This window comes from Dermacentor silvarum, chromosome 3 (genome assembly GCF_013339745.2).
Source record: "Dermacentor silvarum isolate Dsil-2018 chromosome 3, BIME_Dsil_1.4, whole genome shotgun sequence".
NCBI classification, from domain to species: domain Eukaryota; kingdom Metazoa; phylum Arthropoda; class Arachnida; order Ixodida; family Ixodidae; genus Dermacentor; species Dermacentor silvarum.
Genome location: NC_051156.1, coordinates 169,949,184 through 169,963,367, shown reverse-complemented (window position 1 = coordinate 169,963,367; position 14,184 = coordinate 169,949,184). Strand labels below are relative to the sequence as shown.

Genomic DNA, 14,184 nt, shown 5'->3' with positions numbered 1-14,184 from the left:
ATTACTACTGGCTGAGACTTGCTACGGTCGTTAAACATTACGTACAGACTTGTCTGGTTTGCCAGCGTCGCAAACCACCGCCCATCAAGCCAGCCACCGGCCTACTGCACCCTGTTCAAGTGCCTGCCACAGCATTTGCACCAGTAGGGATGGATTTTCTCGGTCCCTTCCCAACGTAGCCACGGATTATCTGACTAGATATGTCGAGACAGGTGCTCTGCGACGAGGAACAATTTTTTCCTGAATACATCGTTCTAAGGCATGGCGCTCCCACAGTAGTAGTCAAGGACAGAGAGAGGTACTGCGTTCAAGGCCAAGTTTTTGGACATCATTCTATGTTTAAGTGGCACCATCCACAGGAAGACAATGGCCTATCACCCTCAAACAAACGGGCTGACGGAACGTCTCAGCAGGACACTGGCTGACATGATAGGCATGTACGTAGATGTAGAGCACAAGAACGGGGACGAGGTTTTACCTTATGCCACCTTCGTGTACAATACGGCTCGTCAAGAGACCACTCGCAAGACACCCTTCAGTCTCGTATACGGCCGTGAGATTACGACAACATTAGACGCAATGTTCCCTCATGAATTTGATGACAATGAGACGGGTGCTGAAGAGATCACACAACGAGCAGAAGCAGCTAGGCAGCTTGCGCATTTGCGAATCCAAGAGCAACAGGACTGTGACGCCAAGCGCTACAATCTTCGGCACAGACCCGTAACATACAACATCAGCGACAAAGTGTGGGTCTGGACTCCTATTCGTCGGCATGGGCTCTCTGAAAAGCTCCTGTGCAGATACTTCGGGCCCTACACAGTTCTCCGACGCATCAATGACGTCAACTACGAAGTCGTTCCCGACGGCTCTCACTGTTTAAAGCGCCGACGGCATTTATCCGAGATCGTTCACGTGCTTCGTATGAAGCCCTACTATGAAGACTGACAAGAGTGCGCAGTATTTTTTTTTTTTTTTTGCTGTTTTCCAAGCCTCTATCATCGGGACAATGATTTTGTTTCTACGGGGGGATCCGATGGGGAGCCAATATTGCCGCGGGTATGTGCCAGTGGGGACGAGGTTGAAGTAGTGCGGGATTTTAGGTTGGAGCGTGAAGACAAAGAAAACGTTGGTATTCTTGCCGATTGACAAGGTGTATTTCTTGGTGCTGCTTCGCGTCCTCGTCGATCCCACGTCGTTACAATGTGATGTAAGAATTCTCTTCCTTTATATGTATTCATTATCGCCCATCTCAGCAAGGGGCCGATACCAACAATGGCAATGACTTGGCATCATGCCAGCCAATGACGAAGGGGGAAAAAAGAATGGGAAATAAAAAGAATCCTTACATATTAAATCCACAGTACAGCATTATAAGTGTACCAAGATTTGTCCGTCACAATCTAAAGGGATGGTTAACCACATTTACAATCAAAGGTTGTGGTTCCTACCCCCCAATCCCCCCTGGCAGGCACTTTTTTACATAGGCGATTTTTAACAGGCATTTTTTTACATAGCTGTGTGTTTATATTTCCTCACCATGTACATGCACAGGCTTCCCTCACTAATTAGCCACTGCCAGCTCGCCTGGTCAGTACACTTAAAAATGTACACCCTATATAAAAAGTTAAGTTCTTTGGCGATGGACAGATGGACGTTACTTTTTTTATATGGTATGTAATGACATGCTGATTTTTCCATGATATGTACTATTGGCCAGACATTTATGGTTTCATTTATGTTCAGATGTACGTAGAATGCAGCCTTTTGGGGTGTCAATGCAGAACAACACTGAACAGGCAACAAATGTGGAACACAGCTTTAAAAGGAATGTCAGAAACCCAACGCTCCAGAACATAGATTTTTTTTTTTTTCACTTTATAAAACATTGCTAAAAAAAAAAACATTTTTTTTTTTTAACCATGTGTGGCTTGGCATTCATTCCTTTAATGTAGTACACAACAGAGTAAATAGCTCCGAGATAAAACAAGCTTTAAAGAAAGAACCATTTTGTATAAGCACTACACAATCATTTCTAGTTATGAGATGTAACACTTCGCAGCAATGTCTCAAAGCTCAAAATAAACTGGAACAGGCGAGGGAAAGTAATGGAAGGAGAACCCCTCGAGTGCTATCATCACAGGACACACTATGGCCGGCAATGTGAGGACTGCTCGTAATAAAGGGCACTTTACACTGTGACCGCATGACGGAAATAGCGGCGGGTGCCAAAATAGCGGTACGAGATAGATAAGAACAAAATACAACCGACTTCACACATTGTGCAGTGACATGCACAATTTGTGGAAAGGTCTGCATCAGTGCAAATACAGACATAATTACTGCGACGACACTGCTGACAAGTAAACCATTCGGTTGTGTATTGACCCTTTTCGCGGCGATCCCGTGGGCGCTGCCATATTTGATCACGTGGTGACGCGTCCATTGCTTGCCTCAACTGCCTCCGTTGCCTCCTTGTTGACAATGGAAGTGTATGACGCCGGCGCGGCTTAGAAAACATCTGTTTTCGGAGATATCGTAGACGGTGACTAGGTGGACGACACGAAGCTTTGATCACAGCTTCAGAGAAGATCCAAAAGCGCTTTCGGAGCTGATTAAGCTATGTCCAAACGGCGCAAGCAGTGCTTCTTCTAAAAGCGGGGCTAAATATGTATTTCGAGCTTTCCGATTATGAATTCAGTCAGGATTAGTGTGTTTTGCTCTTTGTTCTTTATTCGACAAATATTTTGAAGCAGTGGCTTGTCAGTTTCTGGCTCAGTGAAGTTCCTCGGTGCGGCCACTATATGATTACTTTCTGCCTAATCGCTCGCGAGTGTGCTCAGTTCCGATAGATTTGTTCTTGCTGCGCACAAGGCTTGAAACATAGCTGTTTTGTACATTGTAATACCTTGTAGCAAATAGTAACTTGCTTACTCTTGTGGACCGTCACAAAACATTCAGCTTCGACCATTCGTGCGCCATAGGTGTAGTCCGTCATTTATTGTGCGTATACAGTTCGCATATATTGAAGTGTGCGCCCATTCACTTATTACTGATACGTCGGCGATAGAGTTGGCGTAAGTTTTAATGCCATTTGGGACAGATGTGTATAGATAACGTGCGCGAAACTTACTATGACAGGAAGCGGCGCTACACCCGTTGTCATTGTTTAACGAGTGGTACTCACTCTTGTCGACGTTCTGGGGATGAAGCCCTTTCCTTGAAGGTTAGCGATACAAGGCTGGCGGATAAGCAAATTTCTGTATCCTCAAGGAAAGCCGTACATCGCGAAGTGCCGGTAACACGTTCGAACCCGCAAGCTGCAGCGGTCCGTGAACTTGGCCACACAGATTCATTCTATTCCTTCGCATGCCAGCCGCTATTTTTGCAGCCAACTACTACACACGTCTTCAATCCACACGATTCAATCTAGCATGATTGGAGCACAGTGTGTTAGCGAAAACTCAGTTGCATTTCCGACAGCTGATCGCACTGAAGCAAGGTAGAAGCGGGAATGGTTTCGTATTCGTGCGCGGTCGCTGAGGAGAGGTATGGCGCGCCGCCGTGAGCGCCATCTCGTTTCTCTAAAACAAACTGCTCCGCGAAAAGGGTCAATACAATTCAGAATAACAATAGCTGCTGTCTGACTATGCGAAAGAAAAAAAAAAATGTGTGCCGACATAACGCGACGTGTCCGATCGAAAGCTCAGTACCTTCACCGGAACACAAGTTCACTCGTGTACCACAAGCGGATGTTCACTTTCCACTTTCTGACGTTCCAATAAACAGCAGTAAAAAAAAAAAAAAAAAAAAAAATCAGTTTACACTGTTTCACGAGCATAGCAGAAACAAGAGAATGGAGAACAAATTGAAAAACGGTTAATCGAGTTACGTATTTCAAGGCAATCAACGTTGTTACCGACAGCGCTCGCGCGCTGCGCGCGGAGTCGGAAATGGAACAACACAATTTCGGCGACCCGTGAGAAAGTAGAGAAAAGGACGGCACTTAGCAATCGCCACACATTTTTTCCTCTTGCCGCTTCCTTCAGACGTAAGCATGTCCCCACCACAACTCCCTCGCCCGCTTAGCCGCAGCGTCCTTCGGTGAGATTCCAGAAACGCCGAGCAGGAAACTGGCGATTACAATCGGATCCTGGCTGCGCGATGGCACCAGAGCCTGGGACCAGTCGAACGGCGACTGAACCCCGCGGCTCGGAGCCTGCCAGCACCGAGCGGGACATATCGCGTCTCTACGTCCAACAACTGTCAGAATCAGTGCCGAGCGGTTTTCCGCTAAGAGCGGTGGAGGGGGTGAAGCCCCCCCCCCCCCCTCCGATTTTCTCGTAGTCGCGCAACCCCCGGGAACGCTCTATCTAGCGCCTCCAAAAAAGCGCTCCTCACGGAAACGCGACGGCACAAACATTCGCGGCCTCGGCGTAGAGCTACTGCGGAGTTGTTGAACCGAGCTTTACGTTCAAACAACTATTTCCTTGCAGCTCTGTTCGAAAACCTAGGCCTATCAGTAACGCACAGTCTATAGGTGACGTAGACTAGCTGCTCCGTGTTTAGCGGCACTCGTAAGAGTTCAAACACTGCGACTGCGTGGAGCTGGGCGTTCAACATACCTCTTTGACTGAAGCCGACTCATCAACCTTCACTACTTTTTTCTCCTTCGCTGTTTTCACCACCAAGCTGATCTGCTTCGGCGACTCCTCGTCAGCCATGATGACACTCGTGCCTCCAATGTGTTCAGCTTCCGGTTTCAGGTCGTTCGCGGACTGTGGCGCTGCGAAAGAACTCTCAGCTACAAAAGGCAACGCACCTCGTTACTTACACGTATAAATTTTTTAGAGTTAAAATTAAATAAATTATTATTTGCTTGTTTTTGGCTATCTTACTTGACATTTATTGTTCTGACGCAGAGTTATGTCGCTGTCTGAACACGAGACGGCGCTGGCATCGCACCGGCGCTTGGCAAGATCGACGTGTGTGCTGTGCCACTGGTTATGCCTATGGTGTGTGTGCTACAATCTTATTCTGTGGTTACAGTGCGATTAATTTGTCTTGCGTTCGTTTTACCTGCGCTGTCACTTACTGAAAGTGACACCTTGACGTACCGTACGGCCTTTTAAGAGGCATGTAAGTGTCACCAAGTGTTCTTAAGCAGCCAGCACGCGCCGCGATCGCTTTGTTTCCCGTGCCACTCTCGGTTCCGTGCGTTCCATGCTCGTGCGGACAATTCGTCTCTCGACATGTCCCGTGCAGTCGCACGCGTCGACAGCCGAGGCACTCTTCGTAGGTGAGAGCCCCGTTGCTATTTAGCTATCTTATTTAATGAGGTAGAGAGACTATCGGTGGTGTGGCGACGCCGATGAAGCGGCCGAGGAGTCCATGTTTTGCCGCCCAGCGGAGGTTCAAAGGACTGCGTCGTCTGCACACGGCGGCGACGACAGCGCCGCTTTCGCGGCGCAAGCGCTCGCTTGACTGCGGGCTCGATCGAACGCCGGGTTCGCCGCCAGTAAAGAGACCGCGGTTCGAGGGCGGTGTCGACGACAGCCATGCCTTCCTCTGGGAAATCCAGGAGACACCGAAAGAACCGACCTTCGGTAAGGTAGGCTTCACCTCCTTGCACGGCTATCGCAGCATATTCCAGAACACTGCTGCTGTTTTGTTTTGTCCGTACGAGCCACGTACAAGAGGAAGTTACGTTTGTTGTCTATGTTCCCCTCCTATCGCCAATCTGACTGCGCGCAGCTTGTTGTTGCCTCGCGGCAGTGTATGGGTTGATCTATCTGATGAGTGATTATTCTTTCAGGCATTGCGTTTGCAGAATTGAAAGAGGGAAAACGAAATGGTAACTCGCACAAATTCGCGCGGGCTCCAAGGAAAGTATAATAGGGGTTGACAAGAGAGGCGCGATGCGGACAAAATAAGCTCCTCTGCGGAGGCGCATCGGATGTTATGCGTCGTAAGCGACGGAGACCGGTCGATATGTAAGCGGCCGAAGCGAGAGCTGTGACTAAGCGCGTTTGTGACTGTCTCCTAGCCATTTATGAGTGGAAACATCTCGATGTGACGTTCAGATGGCTAAAGAGCGGTCTTGGAGCTGTCGTTTTCAGCTGTTGTCAAGACCGTTATGTGATTTACTTGTAGAGTAACGCGAAATGAGTCTGCGGAGCTGACATGATGTCCCGTTGCGTAACCGCTGCTCCCTCTAGCTGTTGAAGGGCGGCGATTCATTTTTAGCGCGTGTTGTCGATCGATCTAGCTGGAATTACTTTTTAATCGTAATCTAAAAGGAGGAACTCAGTAGCTATTTGCTCCAATTTTCCAACTTAACTAACCGGCAAAGCGGACGTCGTGAGTGTGTGTGTTTTTTAATTATTTTTTAAAGGCTATCATTAGCGTTTCTGAACTGTGTGCGTGCCAGAAATTTGCCTCCCGTCTCTCTCCTAAGCTCGAGTTGCCGGGCTTTGCTTCTGAGGGACTCTCTCACGATTAACAAACTCGCATTCGGTATCTTTCAGTGTGTTGTATCTCCCTCTCTCTTCGAGCCCTTGGAGGTGTGTTCTTGTGGCCTATTAATGATGTGTGCCTGCATTCTTTGATGACTGAAACCTGTCGCCTTATCATTGTCTTTTGTTTTTGGTAGGCAGGGAGTGGCGGAGTCATTTAAACTCAGACATTTAAAAAATAATAATAAAAAAAAGCTTCTGAGTAATGTTTTGGCGCGAAATTGATACCTTGCCCCTTCATTTTCCATCAGCAATAATCGACCTCTACCCACCGTATGAAATATTGAATTCTGAAAGGGCGCTTCGCCAGTCTTGATTGGCGTTGTCACCCGGTTGCACGCTATTACAAACTCACGGAGAACGCACAGGTAAGGATAGGGGACCGTCGGTTGTCGAAGGTAGGCCAGGTGGCCGAGTCCGAGCGCAAAACAGACGTAACGCAGTGCCGTAGGACATAGAGTTTCATATTACTATATGTTTTTTTATTTAGAAACTCTATGCCGTAGGAGGAACACAATACGCGTGCTGACTAGGTTGGTTACCGCACATCCTGTGTGCTAGTCGGCACGCAGGGCCACGCGCACGCGCTGTGCATTTATCCGGCTCCGTCTACTTTGCGCTCTGCTTCCACAGTGAGGTGTGTCAGCTTGCATATTTATGAAGAACGCAGAACCGCTACATCGTCTCAGTAGCTATGACGTTCCATTGCTCGGCACAAGGTCGCTCGTTCAATTGACGGGTCGCATTCAGTTAGGAGTGGTATGAATTATAATAAAGGATTCGAAGGCACCTAAGCGCTTCATATGAGTTGCCTAATGCACTTCTAATGCCCAAGCATTTGATGTCCATTTGAACGCCGCTGCAGTGGTCCTTCGAGTTATCCTCGTGAGACCCGAACACAAATGTGTGATATAATCGCTTTTCAAAGTGGTTTTTGTTTCTACTCTTGTAAACTCGAAAACCAATTCTCGAAATACAAATACCACGGTTAGATTGCTAAAAGACTGCGTCTCCGTGTACGTGAACATCTCCATGTTTGCTATGGTAAAAGCGGCATTTCATTGCTTAAACGCCGAGATGAATACGGGACTACGTGTTGTACATTGCCATGTTGCTGGCGCGTCCGGTATTTTCACGCAATCTCGGTGATTTCGAAAGACACATCAAGCTTGCTTTCGGCCGTCTGGGACGACACTAGATCAGTTAAGTGTCAAATTCCTCGATAGCGGATGACAAGAATATGAGTAAACCACTTCGTTACAGTTACACGTGCATAGAACTTTATACCCAGAATGAACATTTGACGTAATCACTTGCGAGTGAATTTATAAAAAAAATCTAGGAAGGCAATATGCGATGTATTGTACAAGGGGTCCTAAGAGTGTATAAACTCCACGCGGGCAAGCGAGTGCGTTGAGACGCTTGGCGCGTTTTCATTTGGCCTTACCGAGGTCACTGAGCAAGAATAATCTTCCGCGAAATCTCTGGAACTAGTTCAATAAATGTTTTTCACCACCACCATCCTCGGTGACCGAGGTGCAGTTAGAACGCAGGCGAGAGCTTGCGTGGACAAGGAACGCGCGGATGGCACAGGCTTTCGAGGATGAAGTGGCGCCGCGCGGTTGCACTTTCCTGCCGCGCAACCAACACGTTCTAGGTGGTGTTGGCGCTACTGAACAAGCAGGTGGTCCCTTTGGCCCGCTCTTCTACGTCGAGGCGTAGCAGCCAATCAATGGGAATTCCGTCGAGGCACGCTCGTGACGTGGCTTCGCATCCAATTCGGGAATTTAGGTGCCACTTCGCTGCTACAGACGCCGGTTTTTTTTTTCGCCTTGAGCTATTTGACGCTTTCGCGTCAATAATAAACATTAATGTTTGGCAGTTTCTCCCGAGTGTGAATCATTGAAAGCGATATCGAGGCTTGTCAGAACGCTGGCGTGATGAACAGCGTCGCCTGTAGCGTTGTAGGCGTCGCACGTCCATGGTGCACGAGATGAGACGGACGGCTTTAGTCAGCGCCAAGAGGAAGTACTATAGGTGAATTTATTGGCCTGGCGGCTACCGTCCGCTCCGCTCACACCGTGGCTCAGACACGGGTTTTCACTATAGAGTCACTCGAAAAATATTTCCCAGTAACTCTGGTATGCACCGCAGTATACGCACGTGACGGTTCGTCGACTTTGGCTTCGTCGTTGCAGCCAAACGCACTGCGCGTCTCTGGAGAGCCCTCCATGCGTGGAGGGAGGGAGTGGCGCGACAGTGCGAACGCGCCTTCGTAGAACTGCTAGCGCAGTACTAATAAAGGATCATGTACTGTGTCGTGGGTGCACGTATATGAACCCCAGGTGGTCTCTATGTATAGGCAGCTTTGAGGCGGTGAATCCCACAATTTTAATCCTGATGCGGAAGCGTCAAATGGCCCACTGAGCGAAAACGTAGGTGTCTGTCGTTTGTAGCAGCGAAACGACCGGTAAATTGCCACTGACTGCGACGTCACGAGCGCGCCTCAACGGAGCAGAACGACACCACTATGTCTAGGTGGTGTTGAGCAGAGCGGGTGAAATGGTACACCTGCTGCTCCCATAGCGCGCCAGGTGTTGCGTGGGGGGAGAAGACATCGCCGAGACGCCAACGTCACCCTAGCTCTCGCTGTCGGAAGGCTGTGGCACGGCCGCTGGATAAAAAAACTTGTCGCAGTTTCACCCGAAAGGCGAAGCACCAATTGCGATAGCAAATTAGTAGAGAGCTATACGGAGTAAGGATAGTAGTTTTATCAGCTGTATAAACTTGGACATGCAGCAGCACCAGCAACGCGCAGAACTGTAGTCGACGCCGTCGGCGTTTTGCCCGCGTTCGCATCGTACGCGCACGGCGCTTTTATATAAATACGTATTTGGTGCCGCAGCTAAACGTCGCCTCGCCTCCCTCGCTTCCTGCCGTCCACCCACATCCTTTCGCGCGACGGAAAAAGTCGCGTTTGCTCTCTATATATGGAAAGGAGGAAAGAGACGCTTAATTCTGCAGCCCTTCAGGGAGCACGGCGCAGAACGCGCGTTTGCTCCCCGTGAGAGCGCGCGTCCCTCGCGCCATTTCGTTCGCACATACAGCGTCCCGAGCGCGGCGAAGATTTCATCGCCGTTGACGTCATACGGAACCTCACGGCGACACCGACGGCAGAAATCTGCTTTGGAGTGTCCATCGCAATAAAAAAAAAAAAAAACACCGCATATCCACGGAGTGAATGATGATGAGTGGGCGAAGCTCCGGAGGGAATCATCGGTAAACCGTGAATCTTCCGTGTAATTCGCCCAGTCTCGCCGCACGAAATCGAACGATTGACTTCCACCAATGACACGCGCCATATGTGACGTCATTCCTATTTTATAACAGCGCCATTCATTATAATTGCACCATCTCCCGCTTAAGGGGACGCTAGCACAAACGCGTTAGAAACGTGCAGTACTCTCTAGTAAGGGGGAGAGGCCACAGCGTCTGGGGGGAGAGGCCACAGCGTCTTACGCAGCCGTTTACACATGCCGGAACGTGCACCGCGTTTGCCGACGCCATCACATGACTGCTGAGAGAGTATAAATAACCCCCGTATTCATAAACGCTCCTCGACTTGAACTTGACTTGCCACCGCCTTCAACGCGTTTCGAACGCGCTGCCCAAGGCAGTGGCAAGTCAAGTTCAAGTCGAGGAGCGTTTATGAATACGGGGGTAAGGCGGAGAGGCCACAGCGTCTTACACGGGCCGTAACGCGCTAGCACAAACGCGTTAGAAAAGCGCAGTCTTTCGTTTATTTTGGGTATTTATTGTCATCGTGGTGCGTGTGTCCATGTGCGCTTCGTGGCGAAGTGGTTAGCGCCGCACGTTCGGAAGCGAGGGGTCCCTGGATCGATTCCGCGCTACGGACACAACTTTCGGATTTTTTTTTTTTTCATAAAAGTAGGCGTGGCTACCTAGTACTACGACGACGACTACTATACTACTACAGAGGAGGGACAGACCCACACCCTAAGGAGCTTCGCCCCTAAAAAAGGTGCGGCCTGCCGCGTGCATCGAAAACGGTGTGATCCGCCGCGGCGCCACACGCCGGGGTCTGTTGTCTGGCATCGGCATAGCAAATGCGTCAGGAACGCACCTTTTTTTTTTTTCATCCAGCGGCCGTGCCTGTGGTATCCACGCGTTCCTTGTCCGCGCAAGCTTTCGCCTGCGTTCCAACTACGCTTCGGTTAGGTCTAATCAAAACGCGCCAAGCGTCTCAACGCGCTCGCTTGCCCGCGAGGAAGCTCATAACTCGGAAGGACTGACCGCCCAGCGGCGTCCAATTGGTCATTAATGCTTTCGCATTCACAAATCATAAGAAGTGCTTAGGTGTCCTCGGAATTTTCAAAGAAGAATGCAGTGTTTGGCTGCTTTCACCAATCCTATCTTCGAAGTGCCGGCGGAAAGCGTTTTCTGTATTTTCGTTTCCGTGCCCTGCTGTCGTCTGTACATCGAACGCGTCCGCCGAAGACACGTGGCAAACATACCTGCTGCGCGGTGGCGTCCGTGATCCACGTATACCTCGACGCATAGAGTTTCTCACTATAACACTCGAGGTTTCATCTGACATGAACCAGCATTGCATGCAGACTTGGAGCACCTTACTGAACGAGATCGCGATCGAACGCCTCTTCAATACGAGAGTGCGAAGTTATGCTATAGTTGTTAATTAAGCAACATGCCGAAAGAACAGGAAGACCACGGTTTTACTATCGTGATAAACTCTTGGTTGATAGTGAACTATCTAACAATCACCACTTTATATAGGTGTCTTCCTGTGTTTATTTTTGTTCGTTTTTAATACCTCTTGAATGTTATGGTTACCATTTGGAAAGATAACAAATAAAGTGTCTCGGCGTTTACTCTTTGCGTCCTTTCTCGTTTACCTATATCCCGGCAGGATGCCAAGCACAAGCAGCAGCACAAGAATGGCGGCAGCGCTGGCGGTGGACCCGCCGTGACGGCCGCGCTGGCGCAGACGTCGCCGGCCACCTCGCCGATGGACGCGCAGACGTCGCCCATGATCGAACCGGGCGGCCGCGACAAGCTGGACCTGTCCGCGGTGCTGTCCGGTCCCCCGCTGCCCGCCGACGCCGCCATGGAGCTGTCCAGCCCGCCGGCCTCGGATGAGGACGACCCGGCGTTCAACGCCTTCAACTACTGGAAGACCCCTTTCCCTGACGTCAGCGGCGACATCGTCATGGAGTAATGGCAGCATAAGGCAAAAGGAGACCATCCGCCACCTCTGAAGCCGCTCCACTTCGCTTTCAAGATGGCTGCATGCGTCACTAAATAATCCCTCCTTCAGTCATTTTCTTTGTCCCCCTCTTTTCGTGCACCACATTGTCGTTCCGTTCTCATTGTTCCCTGCGTCCTGCCGTGCTCCGACAGACCACGATAGCCGAGCGTTTTAAACTTACCCGTGTAATTAACAAACGCTCAAAATAGCAGAGTTTTCAGCTGTACTTTTGCTGTTGTAGTCACCCGCCACATTAATGCAGTCGGTTTCTTTCGCCACGACCGCGTTTTGTTTATACGAGGAAAGGAAAACGACAGAGCCGTGCAGATCGTGCGAAGCTCGCGAATATCAACCAGGAAAAACGCACTGAACAAACTTACACGCCTCTCGGAGTGTCAGCGAACGACCTTTCTTCCATCATATGTAATTTTTTCTTTATTTTTCTATCGTCTCGATCATTAGAAAGATTTTGCATAGCGTAAGCCTATGTGGTAGAGTGACGCATACGCGTGAGGTCGTATCTGGCAGCCGGAGTCGATGTTTTTGGCGACTCCTTGCGACGCTGTGGTCTTCCAGCGCATGCCATTACGTCTCCGCTGTTCGAGCGACGAAGTTTGCATCTACATCTGCCGTGCGCCAAGTTTTCTTTTTTTTTTTTCTGTTTATTTCTTAGCTTCTCGAAAGGGGGCTTCCTTCACATGCTCTCAATGAGCTTTTTTTTATTTTTTTTCTTATAGACATTTTTTTTTTCACGCACATTGACATCGTTTGGCGGGAGCGGAAAGAATCTCCTGCTATTTGGGAAGTGTCTCGCTCATAATGCCAGGTGTTTAGTGGTAGAACAAAAGTTTCGAGAATGCAGTACGCGAACCATACGGACTTGAGTGCGTAGACGTCGGTTTGTTCTGGTGCGAGTGCGGTAGTACTTGTTTTGTGAAGTTATTACTTCCTGCTGGCTTCTGGGAAGCAATTGGCCGCCGCCGGCCGCAAGTTAGTTCTCGAAACGTGTGCTTTTTTTTTTTTTTTTTGCCTCCTCCTGTTCGCGCCTTCGCGTGTGTACATACATAGAGTGTCTCGGCATAGCAGCAGCTAAAGCCAGGCTTTGCATCGAGGCTACCTAATGTGTTTTGGCTCGCCGTGTCGATACGCGAACACCCGGACGGTCACCTGCGCCTGTTTGTCACGTTGTGTTTCTTTGACAATGGAATAAATATATTCTTTTGTGGTGTTCACCTCCGTCTTTTTCATATCTCTGTCAGGGCACGTCTGGTTAGGGGGAAGGTAAGCGGACGCAAGAGGGAGAGGAGGGGGGACTGGAACAGTTATTTAATGCGTGGGCATACTGCACTATTCTCTCGACGCGTTCGAAGCGGTGACGACGCGCGTCTTGAGCAGCAGGCAGGCAAGAAAGGTGAGTAGGGACGTCAGGGGTCACGTTGGAGTAAGCTCCAAAGATTGGAGCAGGCGGAGTGGATTGATGGGAGAGGATTATGGGCACTGGCAGCGGATAGACGGATGGTAAGAACAAGGAGGAAATTCACACGAACTCATGGGAGAAGTTTCCTGCTGAGGTCGGCTAAACAATGGTCGAATGATAAGAGAGGCGCCATTGCTAACGCATTAAGCAGGCGCTCAAGTGGAACAATATTTTTTTTTTTTCAGTTATGGTGTAGAACACGCAGGCGCTTTATATTGTCACGTTGTAAGGGTGAAGAACCAGACAGTGGCATAAGTGAGCCACGAAAACAAACAATTCAAAAACGCCTATGTAGCGTGCACTGGGGGCGCGGTAAAGAATCCCCAAGTGGTCACAATGATTCTGTAGTCCAGAATGTGGCGTGCCTCACAATCTGATCGTGGTTTTGGCACGTAAAACTCCAGAATTTATTTATTAGGCGCCCCTGGCGCTGAGCGATAACGTAACATATTTGTTAGACGGTGGAAAACGACCACAACGGAAAAATGTATAAACAAGTACGCCTGTGAATATGAGTGATTAGCAGCAGTCTATTTGACAAGCACTGCGGGACTGCAGTGCCTGAATCGATAGACCATGTACTATATGTGGTTATCCCCTCAATACATGCAAGATCTACAGAGCTTGGCTGCTGCTCTTGTCCGTCTCGACAGCCAACCGTTGTCAGTGTGGTCACATTGGGCCATTATTGGGCCCTTGGCGAGGTCGTACATCTAGATTTCAGGACCGCCATCCGAGCCACTGGCAGATGCAGAATAAAGTTAATTTCGAGAGTTCTCGTACCACTCGAATGTCCGCATTGTGAGTGGGAAAAAGCACAGCGTACAGAATACGCCCGTTAAGAGGAAGCTTTAGCTTGGGCCCAACTCCGACGCGGCCTATTCAAATACACGTAAAACGCAGAA

At 49.4% G+C, this 14,184-nt stretch overlaps 2 protein-coding genes across 4 annotated transcripts in view; one reads left to right on the top strand and one right to left on the bottom strand.

The window, feature by feature from the left end:
• LOC119446076 (ubiquilin-1) overlaps positions 1–4,771 on the bottom strand; it is a 40,556-nt gene extending 35,785 nt beyond the window's left edge. For both annotated transcript variants that reach the window (XM_037710413.2, XM_037710414.2), the window contains exon 1: positions 4,626–4,771. In XM_037710413.2, coding sequence (XP_037566341.1) covers positions 4,626–4,724 — 99 coding nt within the window. In that variant the 5' untranslated portion in view covers positions 4,725–4,771. The remainder of the gene's footprint in view (positions 1–4,625) is intronic.
• Positions 4,772–5,021: 250 nt separating this feature from the next.
• Positions 5,022–13,034, top strand: LOC119446075 (uncharacterized). Of its 2 annotated transcripts, none has more exons than XM_037710411.2 (2): positions 5,022–5,611; positions 11,464–13,034. In XM_037710411.2, exons 1-2 carry the CDS (start codon positions 5,372–5,374, stop codon positions 11,770–11,772), a joined length of 549 nt encoding a protein of 182 aa, XP_037566339.1. In that variant the 5' UTR covers positions 5,022–5,371; the 3' UTR covers positions 11,773–13,034. The 2 variants fall into 2 exon arrangements, with proteins under 2 accessions (XP_037566339.1, XP_037566340.1); XM_037710412.2 differs by having other exon boundaries at positions 5,411–5,606.
• Positions 13,035–14,184: the final 1,150 nt, after the last annotated feature.

Coding starts and splice junctions, on each gene's coding strand:
- LOC119446075 (XM_037710411.2), top strand. CDS start 5,372: ATGAAGCGGCCGAGGAGTCCATGTTTTGCCGCCCAGCGGAGGTTCAAA. Junction 5,612..11,463: donor AAGAACCGACCTTCGGTAAG/GTAGGCTTCACC, acceptor ATATCCCGGCAG/GATGCCAAGCACAAGCAGCA.